This window comes from Neolamprologus multifasciatus, chromosome 3 (assembly GCF_963576455.1).
Source record: "Neolamprologus multifasciatus chromosome 3, fNeoMul1.2, whole genome shotgun sequence".
In the NCBI taxonomy this organism is placed as follows: Eukaryota; Metazoa; Chordata; class Actinopteri; order Cichliformes; family Cichlidae; genus Neolamprologus; species Neolamprologus multifasciatus.
The window spans coordinates 14,963,202-14,988,672 of record NC_140441.1 but is presented as its reverse complement, the minus strand read 5'-3'; the positions used below and the strand labels follow the sequence as shown (position 1 = coordinate 14,988,672).

The following is a 25,471-nucleotide window of genomic DNA, read 5'->3' as shown; positions in this document are numbered from 1 at the left end:
CCACTCACTCCACCCTCTTTCCTTTTCGGCCTGTTGAGTCTGACCTGTGGGCACTGAGGAGGTGCTGTTGCTCGTTTCCAATCAGTGACACTAGCAAGAGCTCAGTGCTCAGTCGCTGGGTGGCTCTCCTCCCTGACACACTTTTTTGGGGTTTTGGTCCCTGAATGGTTTGGGGGATTTTGCATTTACAACACTGCATGCACCATTTCTTCACCCATGCAGTACTGATGTCACTCACCATAGTTAAAGTAGATTCCTTGTTTCTTTCGTTTACAAGTCTTTTAACTGGCATTTGGTGCCGACCAAAGAAAGATGCTGAGGAAAAGAACCTCGTACCAACTATGAAGCAGCTTTAAGGCTGCGTGACTCAGATTCAGTTCTGCATCATATCAAAGAGTGCCTATTATCTTTCTGAAGGTTAGACCTGAACCAGAAGTGGACCCTTAATTCCCACATTAGGAAACCCAGTATGGAATGATTCAAATGGAAGTGGAGGGTTCAAAAAAGCCCACTGAAAGACCAGGTTTGCACTGAAATGCAGTAAGATTAAAAATGTAAGAAAACACTCAAACATCATGCACCTCAAGAGTGATCAAAACTTTCAGTAAACAGCCAGATTCAGCCAATTAAGCAAACTTTTCCCTGAACTATATTCCGCCTGTTTATCTACTATCGCTGCCCTTCTGGGACCAGTCTGCATATCTGCGGCCCTTTTTTTGTGCCATTCTGGCGCTCCATCATCACTGCACTCTTCCTGGCAGCAGCAGACAACCGAAAGAGAAGAGCCATTTGTCATGCAGCAACATCCCTGGGGTACTTAAGACTTATGATTGAGTGTGCGCAGCGCAGACTCAGGAGTAGTATATTTAAAGGTTCTGGTGAGGAGCGATGACGGTATATAGTAATTTGGGTTTAAAAGAAGTAAGTGGCTTTGGAAATTTGAACATTATGAAACCACTTTCACTTCGATTACTTCTTTGGTAGCACGGAGGGGGGGAGCAATGATTTATGCAAGGTTCTCTCTCACTGAAATCCTTACCTGATTTACACACTAAAGAAACTATTAATTCCCCATAAGTCACCCGAGATCCATAGAGTCCAAAAATATAAAACAAAAACGGCAATATTATATCAGTGCACAGCAAATGCACTTCAGAATCCACCCACACCTGATCACTTATTAATTCAGACTAAAGCTGATGAAGAGATGCATTTTTTCTGCGTTCATTAAAAAAAATCATCTGTGAAAGCCACGTCTGCTCTTCAGAGTGCTGCATTGTACCAGCATGCGGTGTTTTTCCACCGTTTTGTTAACGGCTCAGTACAGCTTGGGAACAGTGAACGTGTGCTGACACAGCAGTCATATCTATCAGAGCCCAGCCCGCTTTCAAAGGCTGCTGCTTTTAGCATTTAGCAATGCAGGTCAGGAAACGTGTAGCAGCTGGAAAAACCAAAATACTCATACAGCTGCTGACTGTGTACATTTGTGGACACAAGCACACCTGGGCCCAGCACTGCTGCTGCTGCGGAGGCTTGCCCCGGACTCTTCACAGCGCAGTATTTCGTGATAACGTACGGAGAATGGAGGGGAGGGCGGAGGAGGGACTTGGACAATGCAGTGTTGAAATATGGATTAGACGGGAGTTAGCAGGAGTGACTGTTTGTGCCTGAGGCCACTACCTGCTGTGCTTCCCAATGATTGTGATTACAAAGCAAAGGGATTAACACACAAGACTCAAGAAAACTGCTGAACTCCGCAAATACAGTGAAGCCTGATGTGATTAAAGATCAAGTCCCTGGTGAAGCTCTCAGTGTAATTACAATTTGCCCATTGCTCCATAACAGCAAAACACACAATTAAAATCTAATTACAGATCTCTTAAATTGTTAAATGGACAATTCATCATTCGTCATTCTTCCAGCTTAATTTTTTTTGGTGTGAGCTGCCTGATTTTGGGTGAGTTAAAGCCTCATATCTCTGCTTTCTTCTGCAGAGGTTTGTTTGATGGCTACAGTTTAGTAGGAGGAAAACTCCACACAGATAAAACGCTGCAGGCCAGAGGGACAAACGTGTTAATTCGATTTCACAATGAACTGTCCTTTTAATGCTGCGAACATTACGGGCTCTTACCGAGACTAACAACGAGTATTTGTTTTGCTGGACACGTGAGTGATCTGTGCTTGATGTACATCATTGATTATCTGCTCTGTGTGATCTGTTGCAGAGCCTAAAAATATATGAGCTTATTGAATAAACAGGGTTCAGACAGAGTTAATGGCTCAGTACCGTTGGCATCACGTTACCGTACACTGGAGAAGGCATGGTAAAACATATGACATTACAAAGATGCACTATTTTATGTAACGATGAGGGGAAACGTGTACGAGAAAAAGAGATTGTTTTCAAAGTGAAAGAAAGAAGAGACACATGAGAGGTCCTTTTGTAAAGGCTGGATGTGTAATTAGCTTTAAATTAAAGTTAAACATACACAGTCAACAACAGTCTTTGCATACATTTGGTCTAAATTTAGCTCAGTGGCTTATGACCAGATGCTCCTAAGCAGCATGTGTATGCACGGTTTGTCCTATTATCACTTGATGAGGGAATTAATCAGTGACACATGCTTGCATTATTTTGGTTTATGACCACCTGGACAGTGTTTCACTGCCAGAAGTAATGACTCATAACACAAACACACAGTCCAAATCAGAAAGAACTGCATGAAGGCAGCACAAGGTCAAAGTCTTCCTGTTGAAATGTTCAGCCTCAGTTCAGTCACTCTCCTATAGAGACCTCTTGGTCCGACGAAGACACCGCACCGCCCTCTTTCTTCAGAGTTTTCAGGCATTTGTCGAGCCTTTTGATGCAGACCGTCACATCTTCTCGAGTGATACCCACAGCGGAGGCAGCGTTGAGGTAAGGACAGGGGTACGACTCCGAGTGGGACATAAACCCGCGAAACGTGTGTCCGCTTACGGTCTGCTCCTTGCCCAGTGGTATCACCCTGGAAACACGAGTGAACATAGTAACACAGAGCAACGGGATTTTAACAATAATGTAAAAAACAACAAAAATAACCTCTTTATTTTATGCAATATTTACCGCAGATCAACATGTCTCACAAATAAAACAAACACGGCAATGTACACTCATGGGCCACTTAATTAGGTACGCCTGTTCAAGTGCTTGTTAAAGCAAATATCTAATCAGCCAGTCACGTGGCAGAAACTCAGAGAATTTAGGAAGAACGCCTGGTGAAGTTCAAACTCTGCATCAAAACTGGGAAGAATGGTGATTTAAGATGCTTTGAATGTGACGTGTTTGTCGGTGCCAGATGGGCTGGTCTGAGTATTTCAGAAACTGCTGATCTGCTGGAATCTTCCCACACAACCATACGCCCAACATTCAGATGGTAGGGTCAGAATTTGTCATAAACAACATGATCCATCCTGCTTTTTCAGGCAGCTGGTGGTGGTTTCTTGGCATACTTTGGGCCGCTTCGTACCAAATAAGCATTGTTTAAAAACTTTAGCTTACAATAAGTATTGTTGCTGACCACGTGAATCCCTTTAGGATCACAGTGTGCAGGACCCATCTTCTGAGGGCTGCTTACAACACGTCATGAAGCTCAAATAATCTCAAACTGAGTTCTTGAACATGAAAACGAGCTGTACTTATATGAGCTCAGAGTCCCCAGATCTCAATCCAACAGAGCACCTTTGAAATGTGTTGGAACAGGATGTGCGGGGACTTCACCTGGTTTCAACTGCAACACTGTAAATAATAATCGTGGCCATAAATTCTGGCAAGGTTTCACCACTGTCAGCAGAGTTTAGACTCACTTTAATGTGAAATCAATTACTGCCCAGCTATAAGGACTGTGCACGCAGCACAATGGCAGCAGAATGCACTAGAATCAGATGAAGATCTCTATTAATCTCTTCAGCTGGAGAAGAGAAAAGCTCATTACTGATGTGAAAAGGCAAAGCCGGGTGCCTCCCATTCATGTTTGGCCCTGAGAGCATTTCATTTAATGCCACGTCCACAGCTGCAAACTGTTCACGAAACTCAAATCTTAGACATTTCTTTTCTTTTATGAAAACACAACATGCTCAGGACGTACAAGGCTAAAACATTTGACTACACTTCACACTAGGACCTTGGAAAAATCCAACTGGGAGCATTAAATTCCAAACAACACTATAGACAATCGTGACCCAAATAAATCTTTTATTCTGGATATATAAAATATTTAGATTAGCTCTCATGCACGATTGAAAACTATAAAGAGAAAAAACACTAAATGAAATGTGCGGGGGTGGTGGGGCCATGCTCCTAATTTGAAATTGTGTATTTATGCAGATCCATCGATTCATGTGACAGAGTGAGAACGAAACAGTTAAAAACTGACAAATCCTCCTCACTAATGCTGCTGCTTTCAGATGCCCGCTGCCCCAGAGGAGACCACATCCTTCAACATCTAATGGAAACATCCTGTTTTATTTAGGATGCGGCTATGATAGGAAGGGCTGTCTTAATTTTCTAAAGTAGTTTCCGCTGCTCAGTATTCAGCAGATCCATCTGCCTGATTGCTGATTTTGCCGAGCAAAATGCAACATCTTTCTAAACCCACTCAAACACACACTCCCCTATCCTGTTATTCTCTCTCTCTCCCCCCCTCCATGTCCATTTCCAGGCCACATCATCAACATGGCCTTACCTGGCTCCTGACACTTGTCGGGTGAACAACATGGATCCTAGCTGAGTCACCGCCTTGTCGCTGTTGGCCTGGAGACCATCTAGAGACATGGCTGGAAGAGAGAGGCGCATAGTGAAGTCAGTAAACATCTGAGACCAAACGCAAAGCCAGAAAGACTTATGCCATTTCAGAAAAGCAGAGTAAGGATCAATTGATACCTAACCAGCACTTTGAGCTTACCCAGAGAAATGGGGTTGTGCGGGGTGTGAAGCAACCTCTCCCCGTGTGCAGAAGCCAGACTCTTCAGCTGCTCAGCCAGGAACGAATAAATCTCCTGCACATCATGCCGATACACACAAGAAGGATGAAGACACAGAACAACACACAAGATCTATAAATAGCACTACAATACTCCTTTGTGCATACAGACACAGCCTTATTTTAACAGCAGCAGGTTTATTGCTAATCAAGCAAATCTTCCAACAAAGCAGGTGGATGCATGACCAAACTCTTCCCTATTTGCCTGACGCTGTATGTGTGTCTGTTTCTCTCTAAGCTTCAGTACAAGCACTATGTTCATTTCCTGTCCAGCTTGTTCTTAACACATCCACCTCTGGGATCAATTAGAGAGGCCAGGAGAGTAAAAGAAGAGGACTGCAGGCTCTTAAACACAGTTTTTGATATTCACATGCTTCAAATACGCTGATTAAGCACCGAGAGTCTCAGAGCAGCGTGTGGAAGACTGAAATAGACCGACGATGTTCAGGACACAAACGTTCAAACAGGGAAGCTACACGACAACTAAACACAGTGCTTTTGTTGCTAGTTACCAGCTCCAGATTCCCCAAAGAAGCTCTTTTCACTGCGTCTGTGTGTGTGAGCGAGGGCGCACTCTGCTGACTCATACTGTCCTTGTTTGAAAGCATCAAGAGGGAAAATATTTTCCCTGTCAAGAGTCAAACACAAACAGCATTTCAATGATGTCAAGTGTCTCTAAGTGTCCATTGTCCTCTAATAACAAAGGATGACTTTATTATGCCGCAGGAGGAGAACAGCGTAAGTGGTGGTGAGAGTGCAGGACAATAAGTTTGTGTTTGTGACGAGTCAAAGGCCGCCCCGACTAACACAAAAGCACGCGCATCACCCGTTTCTTCTTTTCATTATGCAGACATTATCTAAACCGGTGGTACACACGAGGCAGTAAATGAACCTAAACAGATGAAACGCTTGAATTATTAAAAGCTCGTGATTCTGGGAGAGACGTTCTGCAGACTCTATGGGAAAAAAATGGTTCTGTACATTAATTATGCATAAAGTGGACCGAGAGGAATCAATAAGCTCTGATGGTGTGTCGGGTCAGGCAAGAGGCCACAGGAATCTCCTAGGTATACATTTCAGCTACGGATTAGGTTGTACACCGATATCCCACTTTGAGTATTGTATGGCATCATTTTTAAATATGAGATCTTTAAGCCACGTGTAATTTCTGTATATGAATCCGGTGTAATTTCTGAAAAAAACTCTAAAGTGTTACTCCTTTTCGAGTTTCTGTGCTCTGAGTGCGAGGACAAACAGATTCTCTCAGTTGCAGCACATTTACGGCGCAGCAGCAGTTTAGAGGAGAGAGAATGCTGCAGTGCCGATCGTCGAAAGAGGAGGATGCTGCATTGTGAGCAACTCTGCTTTAAAGCAGGAAGCCACCAGGGGAGGTTTCTCAAACTCTCAAAGAATCAATTTTATCTTTCTATAGTGTACTCCTTCCTTCAAAGAGCTCACTACACACTCAGGTCCACAGTCTCTATCATCAGTGAGAATGCAGGTGAAGCAAAAAAGGACACACACACAGAAAACTGTAACATATAGCCAACTGCAACTCAATGCAACTTATATAAGTTATTGCCATTTTTAGTAGGAAAGACGCTGACACGGCACGGAGACATTTTCAGACCGACTACAACATACACCTGATACTCCTGCAGTCCCGTAATGTTCTCATCATACATGTTGGAAACATCCAGCAGACATAACAGCCACGTTTAACTAAGCGAGGAACTATTTTTAGCCGTATAAAAAGGTGACGTGTGCACCGCTCTCACCTTTCTTTCTGACAAGTATTTCTTATAGCCGCAGACTCCCAGCGTGAGAAGGGTAATGAGGACGTCGAGGGAAGGTGAGGCTGATGCTCTCCCTGGAAAAGAAGGCAGAAGCTGCTGTCAAACTGAACTAGAAGCTTGTTATTAATGTTTAACAACAATCCAATTTGACTTATACAGATGAGGATAAAATTATTAGCCCCCTGACAGGATTTAAACATAACATAACATTTCTAAATACACTAGATTTCTGTTTGCACACAACAACAGAGTTTCTTCCCACAGTACACAACAAGCAGAGGTAGGAAGGAAAACATTTCAAAGACTCTTGAAAGAAAATTAGAGTGAGATGTGTCTAAAATGCCCCAGAACAGCTGCTGACACATTGGTGAATGAGTTAGCCGGCTCGTGCTTCACATATCCACCTCTGGGATCTATTAGAAAGGGCAGGAGAGTAAAAGAAGATGAGTGCAGGCTTTTAAACACAGTTTTTGACATTCATATGCTTCAAATACGCTGTTAAGCATCAAGAGCCTCAGAGCAGTGTGTCGAGGACTGTAGAAGGGCGATGGAGCTCAGGACACAGATGTCCAGGCAGTGTTGCCAACTCCTCAGTAAGGAAAATCGCTATTGGTTGTCCTAAAAGTCGCTAGAAGTCGCTAAATGACGTCATCACCTAATTTGCATAATTGGTCATGCTAATGTAATTGTAACCTACGCTGCTGGAGAGAGAAATAACATCGTGGATGAGACATAAAGTGAGCAAAAAATGTCCTAAATGCATTTAGAATTTATTTAGAACTACAAATTAAATTTCTTTTAGCAATTATTGTTTTTTGTTATGTCTTTCACGTCTTTTTTTAGCGACTTTTTTTTTAGAAAAAAAGTCGCTTGGGGGTCTGAAAACTCGCTAAATATAGCGACAAAGTCGCTAAGTTGGCAACACTGCGTCCAGGCAGGGAAGCTGCACGACAACTAAACGCGGTGTCTTTGTTGACTTCAAGATTTCAGACAGAGAAAATCTCCACGTTGTCAGAAGAGTCACATTCAAGCCAGACTGGACTATCCCAACAATAGCCTGGAGGAAGCCTATGCATACTGGAAGCGCGGCTTTGGTGAGATGAGATTAAACTACAGCTGTTTGTCTGCAGAGACGCTGCTCGTGTTTGGAGGGAGAGGCATACGACCCAAAAAACAGTCCCCGAAGTGAAACATGGTGGTGGGAGTATTTTGCTGCGGGGACGCTGCAATGTGTCTGGAACTGTGATCTCATCAGGGTGGCAGGAAAAAAACCCTCAAGCAGTCAGCTTCACTTTGACTTCCAGCACAACAACAAATCAAAACATACGTCACTCCTGACTGGCCTGCATAAAGCACTGAGTTGAATCCCACTGGAGTATCGGGTAATAAGTTTCACCCTGATAGTTTGAGGTTTTGGTGAAATCATTTAGTGTCTTTTTGACAAGTAAAGAAACTAAAAACCCAAAATAAAATAAGATGCTTGCCAGGGTTACTGAGGGTTCATCGGTCTGATTGCTGGCGGGATGAACCTAAAGTGTTTTGAATGCAAAGTCCTGAGCATCTCTACAGCGGGCCTGGTGTCATTTTTCTATGAGCTGGTATAACTCCAGTTCAGATTTGGCCTGACAGAAAAGAAAATGTGTAACAGTATACCCACAGATGACAGTTAGTGGAAAGTATCAGATCTGGACACTTTCCAAGCACTGACAGAAGCTCGACTGCAGCATGAGAAAATTAAACAAATGAACCAAAGTGAAAAGCTGGCTTAGGCAGATTCAGGTTAGTCACACAGAGCAGTGCACAGTCTTACTGCTGCTTTCTGAGAGGCCTCTGTTACCCAAAATGTTTAAAAAGCACATCAATGAACTTCTCTAGACATTATCTGATGGCGGTGACAACACAGTTGTCCAGTGCAGCTGGTTCAAACATTGGCCTTTAACCTCCCAGTTCCCTCGTGCAAAGTTCATACCATCTCTGATTGGATGGATTTGTGACGGTGTGAGAACAGTGCAGGTAGGATTGTAGCGAATTCAGTTACCATGGGGACATCGACAGTCCCAATGAAATACACCCCAGTTTCAGCGATGATGGTTAAAATGCACTAGTGGTGAGATTTTGTTAGAAATCATGGATGTAACATTTAGAACGGGAACAATGCGGTTGTCTTTGCAGTCTCGGGTCAAGAAGAAAAAGTAGGAAAGAGGGAAATTTGTGCTGAATAGGTTTGAAGTTAAACAAACAACAACAAATAAGAACAAAAACAACAACAAGACCCTGTTTCTTCATACTACATCAGTTATCCCATTTTATAGCCCAGTGCCTCTCGATGGACTGTGGACTTTTTTCTTTTCATTTCCAATTACTGTAATATATTTATTATTAAACATTTACATGTTAACAAGTCCTCAGAGCTAATAGAGAAAAGACGGGGACTTTACTGCTTTATGATTGTAGCACTCTGAAATCAACAAAAGATCAAGAATAAAATGCTTGATTGCAGGCCTGCGTGTTAATCAATCAGAGTAGGGCACAATAAACACAAAGTGGGCTGCAGGATTTTTATGTTTGTGAACAGCCATCTTATGTTTAACCCTTTAAGACCTACCATAGAACCAAGTCTGCCAGAGCTTATATTATATTTTTACATGCTGTGGAGCCATTTTTGGGAGCATTTCAAGTTGCTATACATCAATACAACCATTACAGCCTAGATTTTAATAATATGTCTGCATTAAGTGCATAGTAATTACATAAATTGCAAAAAAGTGCAATAAACTACAAAAAAATTGAAAATCGTTTTTGTTTTTTTAAAATATATTTCTAGTTAGAGAAATTTAAGAGGCTTATCCCTCAAAACTGTAAATACAAAAAAGTTGCACAAAATAGTTTCCCACCACAGGAAATTTATTTTGAGTGTCTTCATAGTTTTATTTTTGAAATACACCAATTTTTATATACTGCAGGAAAAAGTATTATAATGCAAATTTGCAAAAAAGCAGCATATGCATCAAAATAAACTATTTCCAGCAGTGCAATATGAGTCCTAAGAATCCCAGAAACGACACAGAAAGTCATAAAGTCAAACATAACTTTTAAAAACACCAGTATAGGCTCATGAGGCCCTGATGGTAAAGAAAAACTACATTTTCGCAAAAATGACGTCACTTCTGGCTTCGGGCAGGTAATGGCGGACATGCAAAAGTTCGCGCTGACTTCTATTCCAACGTAGGAAGTGTTATGAACAGCCGATCGGATTGGCAAAGCGTGTTTCTGGAATATTATGTTTTTGTTGCTGCAAGTGCTTTTTATGCAGTTTTTGCAAAGCTTTATGTGGAAGGAAACTGTGACTTAGGACAAGCTGATGGCATAAGATGTAAGTACAACTCCTCCGGTTTCATATGCAAAAAAAATTATTGCGCTAGCTCACATGGTTGCAGAGCTACAGGGATTTAAAAATAGTTACGCAAAACAGAGCGTGCCGCTCTGACCGGTTTTAAAGGGTTAAGCATGAAAACGAATCATTCAAACATTTTCATGCTTTATTACCAATTTACTAAAATATGGCAGTGCATAAAAACTAAAAACTGTGCTCTACACTTTGAAACTTTCAAAACATTTGCTTTTATGTAAATACACAAATCTGCATGGGTACACATGCCCACCTGGTTATTGTTTCATACCAGTGAGCGTTAACACTCACCTGGGTACATCTCGCTTATCTCCTGTATGAACGACTCATCAAAGCCTGCAATTATAGCACCACCTACTGGAACCATAAAGTTCTTGTCCAGGCTCTGTACAAAGGCATCGATTCTTCCCACACGAGCGCCCTGATGACAGACAATCCGAGAAAATATTTATCTGTAACCAGTGTGAAGGTGCATCACATTGTAGCATTCAAAGATGAGGTCCAGATCAACTTGAAGAGTGTTGATACCTGCTGAATGAGGTGCATGCATTTGGACGACTGTACGCCATATGCATTGTTAACTATGTGGGGAATGTCATGCTTGCTGCAGAGAGATGACAGCTCCTCAAGCCTGCAAGACCCCAAAACAAACAGTATTAGAAATGGTGCATACCTTATTCCCACACCATGAGCCAAAACAAGCAACATAATGTTTCCTTTGGAAGTAAGAAATCCTGCAGACAGCCTACATCAACACATAAATAACATGACATAATAAAACCTGAGGGCATGAATGAAAGCTTACAAGACCTGTCAGGGACCCGTGGGGCGAAGCAAGAAGTTGTTGAATGAAGACACACGATATTTTCAGCTCCGAGCTCTTCAATCTTGCGTTCAACTGCTTCCAAATCTGTCCGCAGCTCATCACCCTCGAGCACATTCTCCACGACCACAGGTTCAAAGCCTGAGAAAACAGTAATGTCTTAATGCGAACAAACGATTTAAAGATGGCAATAAAGTGAAACACTTTCATAATTAATCTGATTGAATATTCCCCTTCAAGATCAATGACATTTCAAACACAGACGTGCTCGCTGATCAGGATGTAAGGTTGACAGGACACTGGATACGAGTCATATGGTCACCTGCTGTGATCATAGACTTGAAACAGGACTTCTGGTCGATGCGAGGCCAAATGATGTAGCGGGCTTTGGGTCTCCTGTGACGAAGGGTCAGAAAGCAGAGAGTCAAACTCATCCCTGTAGCCATGGGTACCACGAAGCAGCTGGCCACACTCCGGACGCCTGTAACGCACAAGCAGCAGACAACTGAACATAAGACTTCGAAACCTTTTGTTAATTCTACATAAAGACTTCCATACACTTTACCAAGTGGACATTTGGGAGGAAAAGGCAAAATTTAACATCTACCTTATCACAAAAACTAGTGTAACTGATAAGATCTACACACCTGCAAGCTTTAAGACATCCAGGACAACTGAGTTGGTCAGTTTGTTAAGCAGACTGGATCCTGCAGCTTTAGGCTGAATAGCAGCGATGTCACCTGACCGGCCGATGCCGTGGATCAGCCTAGACAAAACAGCTGGATGTCACAACACGAGCAGTTAAACGACCTCCTAAACTCCGTGATGAGCGCAAAGCTGACATTTCACAGCCCAGTGTAATAAATCTGCGTGCAAGGCCAATTTAAAAAAACAACAACCCACAATTACAGGTGAGGACAGAATTATTAGCTCCCCTATGAAACATCCTTGTTTTGTTAAGTATTTCGAAAGCCCAGGTAAACAGAGCAAGCAATTTCTTTTTTTCCTTCTTTTGTTAAACGCAGCATTTCCAAGCATCCTGGTTTTACTTTGGACGCTCATGTTACATTGCACAAATAAACAAAATCATTATCCATCTCCTGCAACAAATCCTTTTCTCTAAACTTATTGTTTTTGGAATGATGCTTTTTCAAGTGACAGCTCAAACTCCGACGTTTTTATACTGTATGTAAATTGGAAGAAAACTTTCAGTTTTACCTTGATTTTACAAGCAGTGAGCATTACACAGTTAAAGCACATCCTTGATTTTCAGGGGGCTAATAATATTCACCCCGGTAAAGTTTGTTGACTGAAGAAAACTGATATGTTTATAAATGCTACATTGAAAATCACTTGTTCTGTTAAAAAGGCCAATTACATTTCATAAGGGGGCTAATAATTTTGTCCTTATCTGTATATCAGTATAGGTGCTTTTACCTCTTTTCAGACAAACTGCAACAAAACCTAATAGAATTACAAAAGGTTTTGCACTTATTATTCATGAAATGTGTTCAAAAAGCAAACATAAGTCTTTTTAAACTAATAACACACAAAAAGTTTTCATGTCTTCATCAAACACAGTAAATTTCAGTTAGCCGTTCCCCAAAAGCAACCTGGAATCAAGTGTCCCTGTTAAGGAAATGAGGTCTGAAGTGTGTATAGCACAGCTCCCCCAATTCTCCCTAGGATCACACCAAGTTTGGAGGTGACAAAGAATCACCTGCAGAGATAAATCTCTACAACTTGCTAAAACTTGCGATGCCCTCACCTTAATACGCTGAAATGTAGTATGAAATGACATTAACAAAAGAAAACATAAGGTAAAGCACCACTTGCCAAAATAATTTCCCAAAAGTCTCCCCAGTATGTCTGTAGCTGGAAGAACACCTCAGTGTTCTACAACATATCTGGAAAACGCTGTGTGGAATGTTTTGGCAAAATAATATCGTGCTTTGATGAAAAAAACAACAACAAAACTGCAGAGCAACATGTAAGCCTCATAAAATACATTTTAAAAGATAACTTTAGGACATGAAAAGCTTGGTCCATGCAATAAAACAATTAAACAAAACACACAGAGGCTGAAACAAAGAAAATCTGGGTTTTGGAACGGCCGAGTCAGCATCCTGACCTCAAACCAATTTATGGCTGACTGTCAGACCCATAATCATGTGGATGATGACACAGATTTTGTAGTTTTGCCTCTATATACCACCACAGTGACAATCAGAGTGTTAGTTAACTTTAGACTTTTAACTTTAATTCAAGGGGTTTAACAAAAAATGTGGTATCTGTTTACTGGAACTCTTAATGTCGAAGATGTGGAACGTCTTTTACTTTATTTTTAACCTAATGATGTCATATTAGAAGAGGCTAATTCAACACTCTGGCACACTCTTAGAAAGAAGCCATGCACTGATCACCCCAGCAACACCAAAAGGCCTTAAAGAGCACAGACTATAATTAGGGAAGATTTCAAATTCTTTTCATAGCTAAGAAAAAAAACTCTTCACAACTTCAAGTCAAATGAAAAACACTCAAGGAGGTAGGCATATCATTGATAACGTCCAAAATCAAGAGATGCATTTATGAACGGAAATATGGAGGGTTTACAGTGATGTGCAAACTGCTGGTTACACTCAAGAACGGGAAGAACAGACTTTACAAGAAAGCATCTAACAGAGCCTGCACGGACATGGAGAAAATCCTGGGATAGATGAAACCAGCATGTACGGCAGAGTAGCTGTACTGTACTGCATAGCTGCCAAAGGAATCGAGTACGTAACATTGCAAATAGATGTTGAATCAATGCACACTGCAAGAGCAACCAAGAGTTTCTCATGGCAAAGAAACTGGATATTCCTAAATCGCCAAGGTGGTCATCTGATCGTAGCCCAACAGAGCAGCTTTTCAGTTACTTAAGCATAAACTGAAGGCGGCTGAGGTAAAGGCCTGACTGAGAAGAGAAGACCATGTCCATGGCTTTTACACTTCATCCAGTCACTGACGGCAAAAGATTTTAATCCAACTATTTCCTAAACAGTTAAAGCAAAATATTTAAAATACTTTTTTTAAATTAAAAATGAAAGTTTTAACTTCAATCACATCTTGATTGTCTTATTTAAAATCCACTGTGGTGATGTACGTAGGCAACGTACATCACCACTGAGGGGCCCAGAGGGGCTGATGGCGCGATATGGCAGCCTCACTTCTGTCAGTCTGCCCCAGGGCTGCTGTGGCTACAACCGTAGCTTGCCTCCACCAGTGTGTGAATGTGAGAGTGAATGAATAGTGGCATTGTAAAGCGCTTTGGGTGCCTTGAAAAGCGCTATATAAATCCAATCCATTATTATTATTATAAAAAAAAACATAAATGAACCAGAGATGAAAGGTCGATGATTCTTTATCACTGTACAAATTTCGAGGCGTTTCTTGCTGCTGAAGGAGCTTCAGATAGACCCATTACAAGAGTTTGCTTAGTTTTTGCCAACCTGTGTTCAGTACATACAAAGGCACAACTGTTAGCTGTAATTACTTTAGGCAGACTGAATTTGTCTCCAAGTGTGACAGAGATGGGCGCAGAGTATTCAAGTTTTTCTTCCAACTATTCTAAATCAGAATCGCTTTAAGCACAATCCTGCACTACAAAATATTTGTCGTAGAGAAAAAACAACAACAAAAGATCCGCTTGCTTTTTATCTGCCTCACAATACATCAGTCGGGGTTTAAAAGTGAATCGCTAATAACGCATAAGGCCCGGCGGGCAAACTTGAACCTGTAATGTCGTCTTGCCACAAGGCTGGATGCCACCCGGCCTTCTCTCTCTCCTACTCCACAGTTACCCAAGAAGTTGTTGCTGTCCATCACAGCTAGCTCGCTGAGGAAGAGCTCAACAGTGCTCTCGCTCCATCCCTCCTCGGGACACTTTCCCTGCAACACACACAACATGAAAGAGGAAGTGTCTTCACTGCAGTGGTATGAGGAAACAAAAGAAAGCTTTGAGCGTACTTGTTCCAGTAACTGTCTGATGAGTTGCTCATGGCCACGGCGAGCCTGCGATCCCTGACGGATGTAGGAAGGTGACACAATCTTCTCGCTCAGGTTAAAGTTGTCGCTGTTCATCTGTGTGAAACGCACAACTTTGTGGTTAGTCAGTGTAGTGTGTGTCCAAACCGTTCTACAAATGCTTATTTCTCAAAATTAACCAATTAGGGGAAAATAATAACATTTATGAAAAGTGAAAAGGTTTGAAATATTTCACTTTTGCTTCAAGCTATGACAAAATCGTCTGTTTATGTTCATAAAGGCCAAACTGCGGTAATGTGGCTTCTTCCTGTTGTAGGAGCGAAACACTCTTCAGTTTCCGTTCCTTCACACTGGCACCAAGGATGTGTTTTTACTGTAACTCTTAACTTTCGCGATCATTAGGTAAGTTTACTAATTATTATCACATGAAGCTCATGACGAACTGCTCATTCAATGTTTCATAAAGGTTTGTTAAAAATGCCAAAGTTACACCAGACCTTTTTACCAACGCATCCCTAAATTTTATCTTAGCACCCCTAAAAATAACCGTATTAATAACATAATACGCTACCTTATTTACAGGTAGTGAAATTAAATGGAAACCTTAACTGTATTTCCAGAAAGAAATAAGCCAAAAAAAGTGTGCTTTTCAGTAGCACACTTGAAATGGGATGCCTAATGCCCTCTGTTGAGTCGTTACAACAAAATGAGGCTTTGTATTCAAAAACGTGTATGTAAAAGCAGCTTTATTATCAGATTGCTTCTTGTTATTAGACATCTTTTTCTAAGGTTATATTCTGAAAAACGTCTATCAGAGACATCAGATTAGAAAGAGAACAGGTTTAAAAGTCCAGCATTCCCAATATTATGATGAAACTCGTGACAGAAAGGAGATGAAGAAGTAATTTCACGACGCAAGCCAGCACGGATTTAAAACACCAACTGAAACGTTAGCAAGCAAATTGTCACAAATATTAGCTAATATAGTCTAGAATAGAGAGGATTAGCCAGTTTTTTCACTTTGTCAAAGTTTCCTATTCTGGAGGAGTTAAGCTTGTTTATTTAAAGAACTAATTTAAAGAAACAGTTTATTACAAATGTAATTTTTTCATGAATTGATAAATGTGTTTTCTAAAATAAATGATTAAAACAAACTAACATATAACTGGATTCTAATGAGAGAAAGTCAAGAGGGCTTTACCTCAGCGGTCCCCAAACCCCCGGGCCACGGACCGGAGTCGTTTGTTACCGGGCCGTGAGAGTTGAGGCTCGGGTGTGATATTTATCGTTTTCAGGTTTCCCTGGGTCTTTTCCCATGTTGTAGTTGTGTGTCTTATTTTGAAATAATTATTTACGCATTACCATAGTGACCAGAGAGCATTAAGGGGCAGAGAGGGGGGCTGTTACTCTCAATGTTGTTGGTGCATTTCAGGAGGATGCTGCTAATAAAGTTACACAATTACACAGTGAATTCGCGTTTATTATTATATTTACCAAATACCACAGTTGCTGTCTTGGTCGTATCATTTTATTTTGTTGTATTTATCTGTGAGACATTAAAAAAGGACCGTGAAAATACTGTCTGACATTAAACCGGTTTGTGGAACAAAAAAGGTTGGGGGGGGGGGGGCGCTGCTTTACCTCATATATCAGTATCAGTGTAATACTGAATCTGAACATTGCAATTGACATAGATGGATAATTAATATGGATCAGTTTATGCCTTTCACTGTGTTTTAAATACTGTTTCAGTGTTACATGTACTTTTTAATGACAGAACAAAGACTAAGAGGAAAATAGAGAAGGGGAGTGAGGGCAAAAGCAGGATGATGTCAGTGAAGAGAAACCAATAAGAGCAGATGAGTGACCAAAGTCTACCACGCTGTTATCAAGCCAAGGTGCCTTCTGTTTTGCCTGCATTCACTGATTAATGTTTCACATAACTAAGCAGTGTGCTAAATGTGGATTCTTACTAACCTTTCAGTAACTTATGTCACAAATACTATGTTCATTTACCTTATTTACAGGTAGTGAAATTAAATGGAAACCTTAACTGTATTTCCAGAAAGAAATAAGCCAAAAAAAGTGTGCTTTTCAGTAGCACACTTGGAATGGAGAGCCTAATGCCCTCTGTTGAGTCGTTACAACAAAATGAGGCTTTGTATTCAAAAACTTGTATGTAAAAGCAGCTTTATTATCAGATTGCTTCTTGTACAGGTACGTGGAGTGGCAGTCTTTCTGTTAAGAGGCTGAAACAATGTTGTGCATGTTTATCGTCACATGTGCTTTGCAGCAAATCGGTTTTCGCCTTACTCAGGAAAACTCTGGTCACCATGACTGAGCCTTTCCCTCAGGTTTACGGATCCACCCTAAAACAGGTGCAAGTGAAATGACCTGTTTAAATCACCTGCAATCGTCAACCTTCTAACGAATTGACGATTGCAGTTTATGTCATTATTTATTTTCTTTATAAAATATCCCGTGGTATACGACTCGTGGTAGTTACAGCACTGTATTAACTATATATATTATATATGCATTAACTATTCTTATTTGATTCATGTAAAAGTTGCAATATGTAACACTAAATGAATGTTTTCCTCATTAGAAGCTGAGCCCTACCTAAACGTTTGAGCCTAAAATTGTCCCTGTGTTATACGAGTGCTAACTTACTCAGTGCTAGAAGTCTGGTTTCAATCCAGTGTTTGCTTAGGAACAGAGTACAGGCTAGCTCCGCTAAGCTAGGCTAGGCTAAGCTAAGCTAATGTGTTCCGGGCCGGAAAATAAAACATTGCGCATCTTCGTCAGAGCCGCTCTGGTAACTCACGGTGCGTGCTCTTACCTCGCGGTTTTCCAAAAAATGCCTTCACGTGGACGCCAAACTAACCGCAGACATGTACGCACACATCTGAACGAGAAAGTAGCATGCAGACAGACTGCAGGATGCCTTCACGTGACCACCAAGCGTTGCTCACGTGGTCAACGCGGTGCAGAGTCATGCTCCAGCGTGAAAGCGTGAAGAGAGAAGAGAAGCCGGTCAGCTTTAGCTTTTATGGCAAATGCTGTTTTTGATGAGGAATATTTATATTTTATATATATAAATATATTATATATTCATAATAATTATAATTATTATAATTATTATATTATCATTATTATTATTATCTATTGCTACAGTAAATAAATAAAAACACTTAACTTTATTCGAAAGTTAAGATTTTGGTCAAAGTAAACTTTTAGCAGAAACCAGTAGCTTAAATAAAGTCATAGTTAAACACCGTCATTCTTTAAAATATAACTGTGGTTTTTAAAGGGGGGGGGGGGGGGTGATAACAGACATATCAGAAAAATAAACAATAATTTATTTTTTTTTAAAGCCTAACTGCTAAAAATGTAGAATGTCAACAAAATACAATAAATTTGTTCTACATGCAAACGTTACTGTATACATATTCATTAAAATACACTCTATCACATATACTTCTTATGTATTATTTATGTACATAAAGGGCAGTGGGAACTTTTACTGTCTGACAGTCTGATTGCTGTTAGGACCTGTGTTATGTTACATTTAACCTTTGCATTCATTCACACTACTGATGCATTTTGAAATAATATCATATGCCGGTCCTTTAATTTCAGCTCTCAAACAATGTCAACATATTAGAATTATTTCTAATATTAGCTGAATGAGTAAACTGTGACAGCGTTGCATCAAAATAAGCTGCCACAAATAATTAAAAGATCAGGACCAATAATGAGGCACTTTCAAAGTGTGGCAGGAGCAAAGATGTCCTGTAGTGGAAATATAGGCCAATATACTACTGAAGTATGCCTCCAAGAAAACAAACAAATAAAGGTAAAATTGTCATCTGTAAAAATTTCATTAAAAATCAAATAAGCAGATATTGTAAAGAAAAGGTAACAATATGGAGTGTTACCTTTTTATGCACACACACACACATCACACTTGTGTAGGTTTCAATCCAAACAAAGCTGTAGGGAGCACTGAAGTTAAAATCTATGATGTATACACTCATACTTCCTTGTGTTTCTTACTGTGCTATTATAAGTAACATCAAAGCAAATTCACCGCCACTTCCAGAATGTGAACAAAAAGTCTTTTTTCAATGCAGGAAAGCAAACATGATTTGAGAGGCAACTTAACTGTTAAGAAAGAACATCTATTTCTATTTAATGTTGACACACTCAGGATAACATGTGATTAAAATAGGTTTACCAACTCACTAAAGTTTTGCTGTCACAATAATGAATACTTAAAAATTAAATATCAAGATCAAAAAATCAGGTCAGTAATGGACTTATGATAATATCACATATTATTGTCTAATCATTCCTCTTATATACTATTATACAGGTGCTTACAGACTCTGTCGTCTTGTCCATGCACTTTTATTTTGAGTTTGATTCATTTGCCAAAAGAAAACTTTGAATAAGCAAAGTTACAGGTGAATTTGACATATATCATGGTAGCTAACTCCTTTCTTCCCAGATTTTCTCTCTCGGTGTTGTGATATGAATGTTGCGAATTCTTCTTACCACGATAATCACTTCACGGTTGAAGTCAGTTAAGATGCAACACATTTTCATTATTTCTCTAATCCTGAGCACTTAAATATCTAACAGGCTATCTTACCTTGCAAATACACCATGCTTTTCATCTCCCAAAATAACAAGGAAAAACAGCTGTCAGAAGTAGAAGTAGGTTAAGCATAGAACGGAAACACTCAAATAACATAGCTGCTTGTTTTGCTTGCTTTGTTACATTTTTGCCTGTAAGGATGACGTAAAGTTTTAATTTAATAATCGATGATTATTGAATCATCAGATGGGGAATAAAATACGCTATTATGACAAAATCAGTTGGGTCATGAGAGAAAAGAAGGATGATGGAAGGATATGAGTAAAAAGTTTGTTTTTTTTAAATTGTAACAATATTTAACAGAATGTGTCATAAAGAGATTAATGTTACACTGACAAAAAATAAGAATGTTGCACCAAAAAAGTTTCTTTACAATCATCAGAAAGGAAAAACACTTTTGTGAAATTATATGTAATGAACTTTATGACACACACACACACACAGAGAGAGAGAGAGAGTGAGAGAGAGAGAGAGTAAACCATGCATTTTGTTTTGTCTGCTTACTGTAAAAGATGTATACATAATCAGGGCCTGTGCTGTGTGAACCTGTAGGATGCCCCAGTAACAGGTAGATTATACACAGTTAGCCCACATTCAACAGCATACATCACATTATATCAGCATAGGAAGAGTTCGCACATGTTCAAAACAAAAATGAAAGCGACATTTAAAAAATATGCATATATATTCCTGGAGGGTTTTGAGCGCAGGTATAGCTAAAAAAAAAATAAATAAATCTAAAAACAACAACAACAAATTCACTGTTTGTTTGGCAGCATAGGGAAGAGAAAGATGGCAATTTGTCGGCATAGCAGGGTTTTCAATTCAACAGCTATGCCAACATCTTGCCTTCCTTCCTGAACCCGTGGTCTAGTAACACGCTCCGCACGGTCCGCGCTTCAAGGTCCGCACCATGCTGTTCCCCACTCCCGCGTGGAAGATGAAAAATGTTGCTGGAGATGCTTTAAAGATTAGGAGGAAATAAAAAAAAAAAATTTAAAAGGTGGATGTCTAAAAACAACGCCGATCTAAGAAGTAGGATTACTCCATCTCAAATGAACTCCAAAAACACCCAGTGTGGCATTTCCAAAATAGGATTTTCGTGGTCCTTAAAAAAAGAGTAAGCTCTCATCGAGGCGTCACCTGAAAACAATGGAAACAGAAAAGTCGAGAAGAAAGAGTCTCCTGTAGTGTATGAGACAACTTAACTACAGGCTTTCATTCCTCTTCCCTGCACATGGCACTGCCCTGTAGGTGTATCATCACATCTACCTGTTGCTCTGTGGGAAACTGCAACTAGTAGAGCTCTCTCTCTCTCCGGTGTCCGTCGTCCAAGATCCACCGCCAGTGTCGGACATCCGCGAGTCAAAGTAAAAGTAGGCTCAGGGCTGAAAAGACAGGTTTGCCTTCCGCCACCCACTTTTGTAGCAGCACTGTCGGCGGCTGACTGTTGAAGGAGGTGTGTTCTTTGCCCCAAAGAACTCTGGAGTGCGGCTTCCGGCACCTTTGGGCGCTGGCAAGGAATCCGATTGGTCCAATGATTAAGCAGGACAATCTTCCGAGGAGAAATCCGTCCAAACCTGTCCGGTCTGAAGAATCTCCCAAAAATCCCCAAGTACTTCCACAGTAAAATAATGTTATGTTTTAAAAAATGCAGAACAAAAGAAAATGACAAAGAAAAGGCTGCAAACCTTACTCGACTTCTGGATGTTGCTGTAAGGGCATGCAATTTAAACAGTCCCACTTTAGCAGAAAATTTTGCTGATGTCTACAGGATACGGTTTGTTAATGAATCACACAGAATGATTCAAACACCGTCTAGACCAGAAAGTGGTCGCCATCCACGACAGGAAACGCCGTCAGTGTATGAAAGCGCACTTTCTGACCATTCATCATCATCTGTTTCATTTAGATGTTGCTCAGCGGATAGACTTATAACTTCCACACTGTTTTATTTATATAACTTTAAAAAAAAAACCTTCTTTCTTTCTTTGAGATAGTCACTCATTTACAGCCGTTGTAAATAAGTGAATCATGATGTGGGAACAGTCAAAAAAGGGACATCTGTGTTCCTCCACACAAGCGTAAAAGTGGAGGGTTCTATGTTTTGTGAGTATTTCTATTTAAAGTTGATACTACTTACATTCATCAGACAATTCATTATAAAGAACATCTTGGAACCTTTTATTAAACCTAATCACTACTAAAAGCCAGTTGGAGCGTTTATGCATTATGTATATACTAGTAGGCTATAGATGTTTCAGTTTCAGTATGAGAATGAGTCAAATGTTTAATTTATTTAAACAACTGAATCATTGAATAAATCACTGGTTAAAAAAAAAATATATATATATATATATATATATATATATGCACACACACAAACAAACAAAATAAAATACATTTTCCATTTAGATTTTTTAGGGCAGCTCAAAAAAAATTAAAGTGTTATTTACAGTCAGTATGTAATAATTTAACAGCACAGAGTTTTTAAATTTCTTTGCTGTATTTACTCTAAACCTATTCGCCCCTCACAGGTGCTAAATAGACCATCCTCCCAGCATTTAGCTTCATTTTTTTTAATGAAGTTAAAACAACATATTTAGCTGACCCGTGATCAAGCCTAAGCTAGTGAGAAGGTCAAGATTCTGTCTTTTTAAAAGAAAAACGACAATCTTTCAGTTAATTTCAGTTTGGTCGGGGCTGATGATTCACTTCCCAAGGTAGGTGTCAACTCTGGACACACCTGTCAACTCCCAGAGAACAAATACTTCAAAGGATAAAAAGACAAAAACGATCTGTCAGGGTCAGTGTTTCCATTTCGTACAGTAAGCAGTTGTTTACCATGGCAACCACACTGTAGACAATACTTAGCAGTACAAATGTGTGCTGCAGGGAATGTAAATTTATTTTAAAAGGTAGGTCCGTTAAGGTGAAGCTGCTTATTTGCAGTGTTTAAATCACACTGAAGCAGTGAATTCATTCTGAGAGAGCAAGAACTACAGGAGTGACACAACAGATACTTGTAACATCACAAGTGAACATTAAACAGCACAGAAAGCATGTCACCACACATCCAATATACTAGATATACATCTGAAATTTGTCAGGAATACTCCAGGAGAGAAGCTCCAATCAAGTTCAAAATAACAGCAACACAAAGGGGCTCATTCCTGTAATAAAAGCATAGAATCACATCAGAATCTGAAGAGAAAACATGGGAGTCAAATGGAAATCTCCGGTGTGAGGATCAAGATACAAGTCACTGATATAACACCTGGGAAACGAGGTGTAAACACACAGTTGTGAAGAATAGTGCTTCACATTTTTTCCCAGGGAAAATGTAAGGTGTGTTTGATTGTGGTTATACATGAATCAGTACGTAGGAGTCAGACTAAAAAGCATGTGAAATGCTCGCTTTCCCTTTTTATTGCTCTTTTAGTGAATGGAAGAATTTGCCTCTATGGATATTCTAACTGTTGATTGCTGCAGGGACAAGGACAAGCAACAGCCTCATTTACAGAGAGCTTATAAACTAGTTTGCATGGTTTTGCTGAGTGGACGTCAACAAAAGGAAACTTACTAAACTGAAATTACTAAATTACTAATGCTTTAAAAACAATCTGTCCCAAGAAGAATTTACTTATTTTTTTAATGATAGGTTTTTGATTTTAAAATTAATTACTGCTATCACTTTTTTTCTTTCTAGACGCTTCATGTAACTGGTCTGTTGCATGAAATGCATCAAATATGTGACGTGCTGCAACAGTTGCACACTAATGACATATACTAAAATGTATTCTGATAGTAGCATGCAAACCAGCCATTGGCAGCTAAATTTGTAGTAGCAAAGAGGGTTTTATTTCCCACCGTTTGTTAAACTTACATAATTATGCTCCAGCTCCTGTCAATATAAAAAGAATTACTGTAATGACTATTCTGCTCATTTCTGAAACATAAAGTTCCTCAAGGACTATAAAATGATTTTGTCACATGTCTGTGAAGGTTCTCAGTCATCCAGGTCATCGTAGTCTAAGGAGCTTGGAAAGAGAAGCATCTGGATTTCTTTACGTTTCCTTGAAGATCCGAGAAGCTTCTTCAGTTCTAAGAACAATTGGTGGAGTCCCAAATTTTAAGTCAGACTTTAAAAACATCTTCAAGGAAACCTAAAGAAGTCCAGACGCTTTTCTTTCCAAGCTCATTAGATTTTGTCACATGACATTTTTTTTCCTGCTCCTATAGCCGCAACATGTTGAAGTTGCAACCCTTAAAATCAGTTTAGTTTAAACCAGCTGCTGTGTTTTGTCTATATTTGCTGTTTTTCCGCTCTTTCTGAGTCAGTTTGAAATCTCATGCTGACATATCAGTGTATGTCTGCTTGCATGGTTATTATTATACATCATTTTCTCTGTGCAGCTAACCAAAACCCTCTTTCAAACCCGGCTCATGCTGAATCACACGGCCACATGTGCAGCAGTTACAAATCAGATCAACAGAGGCCCCGCTGTGAGTCATCATATGATCTCAGGTCCACCGAGACCCCCTTTAGAAATTGGTGATCTCGACTCCCCACACAAGTTCCCAAAAACAGCTAAATGGGGCAGCTTTAAGCGGTGACACGCATGAGTGTGACATATTTGTAAAATTATGCTCTCACTCTGTCTGCCTCAGACAAGAGTCTGCTGCCACACTTGTAACAGGATCAAATGAGTGTAGAGGATTTGGCTTAGGTGTATTTTGCTGAGTCAAACGTAAGCACGCCCTGTAGCAGTGAGCAGATGAAGTCACTGGGCAAAAGTCTGATCGATAAAAAGTTGTCTTGCTGAACCAGCCACCCTCTGTACTCCACGAGGAGTTTATTAAAAGCTGACAAATTAGCTACATTAGCTTCACAAAAATGTGAAGAGTAAGATGGGAACTCCCCACTGACTACAACGCTGTCACTGACTAACACTTTTAAGAGGAAACTAGATTTGCTTCTTCTGCACTGGTTTTTATATTGTTTTGTCTATTTTTATATTATACATATCAGTATATAAAGAGAGAGGGAGCATTGTTACGAATGGTTTCACATTAAAGTGTTTGGGGTGCTGCTAATGTTTGCCTTACGTGCTGTATTAACTTCATAACATATAAAACAGTAATCCAGACATGGTTGTACTAAGTAAATACAACTAACTGCTTATTTACAGTAAGTCCAACTGAAAAAATAATCATTAATTCCCATGAAGAATTAAGAGAAAAAATTTTAATTTACAAAAGTGGATCTTTTTTGTTAAAAAAAGCAAAAATGCAAGTGTAAAAGAGACTGTAGGAGATATTTACAGCTTATGACGTATGAGGCTCACAGTACTCCGTTGTGATTTATGGACAACATGAACTAAATATCCCCCTAGCTTAGGTGACAGCTTAGGTGTGTTCCTGTATAATTTATCATGACTCCAGTGACAAAAACCTGTGGGGTTTTTCTCTTTAAGCCTCAGGTGATTTTAAGAAAGCGATGACATTTGAAGTGGAGGTGATTTATGGTATGAAATTGAGATTGCAGCGTGACCAAAAAAGCATTTTTGACATTTAGTAAATCTTATCTCAGTTTACAGTAAGCTGTAAACTGAATTATTAATGCCTGCCAAAAGACAGGTTTGGGAGCTTAAATCTTACTCTTAAGTTAAGAAACTTTGGCTCCCTTTTTTAATATAGTTTTTGCACTTACTTGGTTTCCCTACCCTCTTCAAA

At 39.8% G+C, this 25,471-nt stretch overlaps 1 protein-coding gene and 2 long non-coding RNA genes across 5 annotated transcripts; 1 reads left to right on the top strand and 2 right to left on the bottom strand.

Annotated features, from left to right (window-relative positions):
• Positions 1–177: 177 nt before the first annotated feature.
• Positions 178–18,070, bottom strand: sepsecs (Sep (O-phosphoserine) tRNA:Sec (selenocysteine) tRNA synthase). Of its 3 annotated transcripts, none has more exons than XM_085152652.1 (12): positions 17,915–18,070; positions 16,274–16,379; positions 14,822–15,168; positions 11,694–11,812; positions 11,369–11,527; positions 11,034–11,187; positions 10,752–10,854; positions 10,515–10,644; positions 6,797–6,888; positions 4,941–5,034; positions 4,722–4,812; positions 178–3,005 (listed from the first exon to the last, which is right to left on the bottom strand). In XM_085152652.1, the coding sequence occupies exons 3-12, from the start codon at positions 15,166–15,168 to the stop codon at positions 2,777–2,779; spliced, it is 1,518 nt and encodes a 505-aa protein (XP_085008778.1). In that variant the 5' UTR covers positions 16,274–16,379; positions 17,915–18,070; the 3' UTR covers positions 178–2,776. The 3 variants fall into 3 exon arrangements, with proteins under 3 accessions (XP_085008778.1, XP_085008785.1, XP_085008767.1); XM_085152659.1 differs by lacking the exon at positions 16,274–16,379 and having other exon boundaries at positions 14,822–14,976; positions 15,055–15,168; positions 17,915–18,067; XM_085152641.1 differs by lacking the exon at positions 16,274–16,379 and having other exon boundaries at positions 17,915–18,069.
• LOC146521764 (uncharacterized) lies at positions 7,747–12,766 on the top strand. The gene is made up of 2 exons (XR_014872566.1): positions 7,747–9,398; positions 10,314–12,766. It is a non-coding gene; the product is annotated as an uncharacterized LOC146521764 (long non-coding RNA).
• On the bottom strand, positions 11,935–14,815 carry LOC146521763 (uncharacterized). Its single transcript, XR_014872560.1, has 2 exons — positions 13,016–14,815; positions 11,935–12,766 (listed from the first exon to the last, which is right to left on the bottom strand). It is a non-coding gene; the product is annotated as an uncharacterized LOC146521763 (long non-coding RNA).
• Positions 18,071–25,471: the final 7,401 nt, after the last annotated feature.

Coding starts and splice junctions, on each gene's coding strand:
- sepsecs (XM_085152652.1), bottom strand. CDS start 15,168: ATGAACAGCGACAACTTTAACCTGAGCGAGAAGATTGTGTCACCTTCC. Junction 11,188..11,368: donor CAAGTCTATGATCACAGCAG/GTGACCATATGA, acceptor CTGTTTTCTCAG/GCTTTGAACCTGTGGTCGTG. Junction 10,855..11,033: donor GCCCCACGGGTCCCTGACAG/GTCTTGTAAGCT, acceptor GGGGTCTTGCAG/GCTTGAGGAGCTGTCATCTC.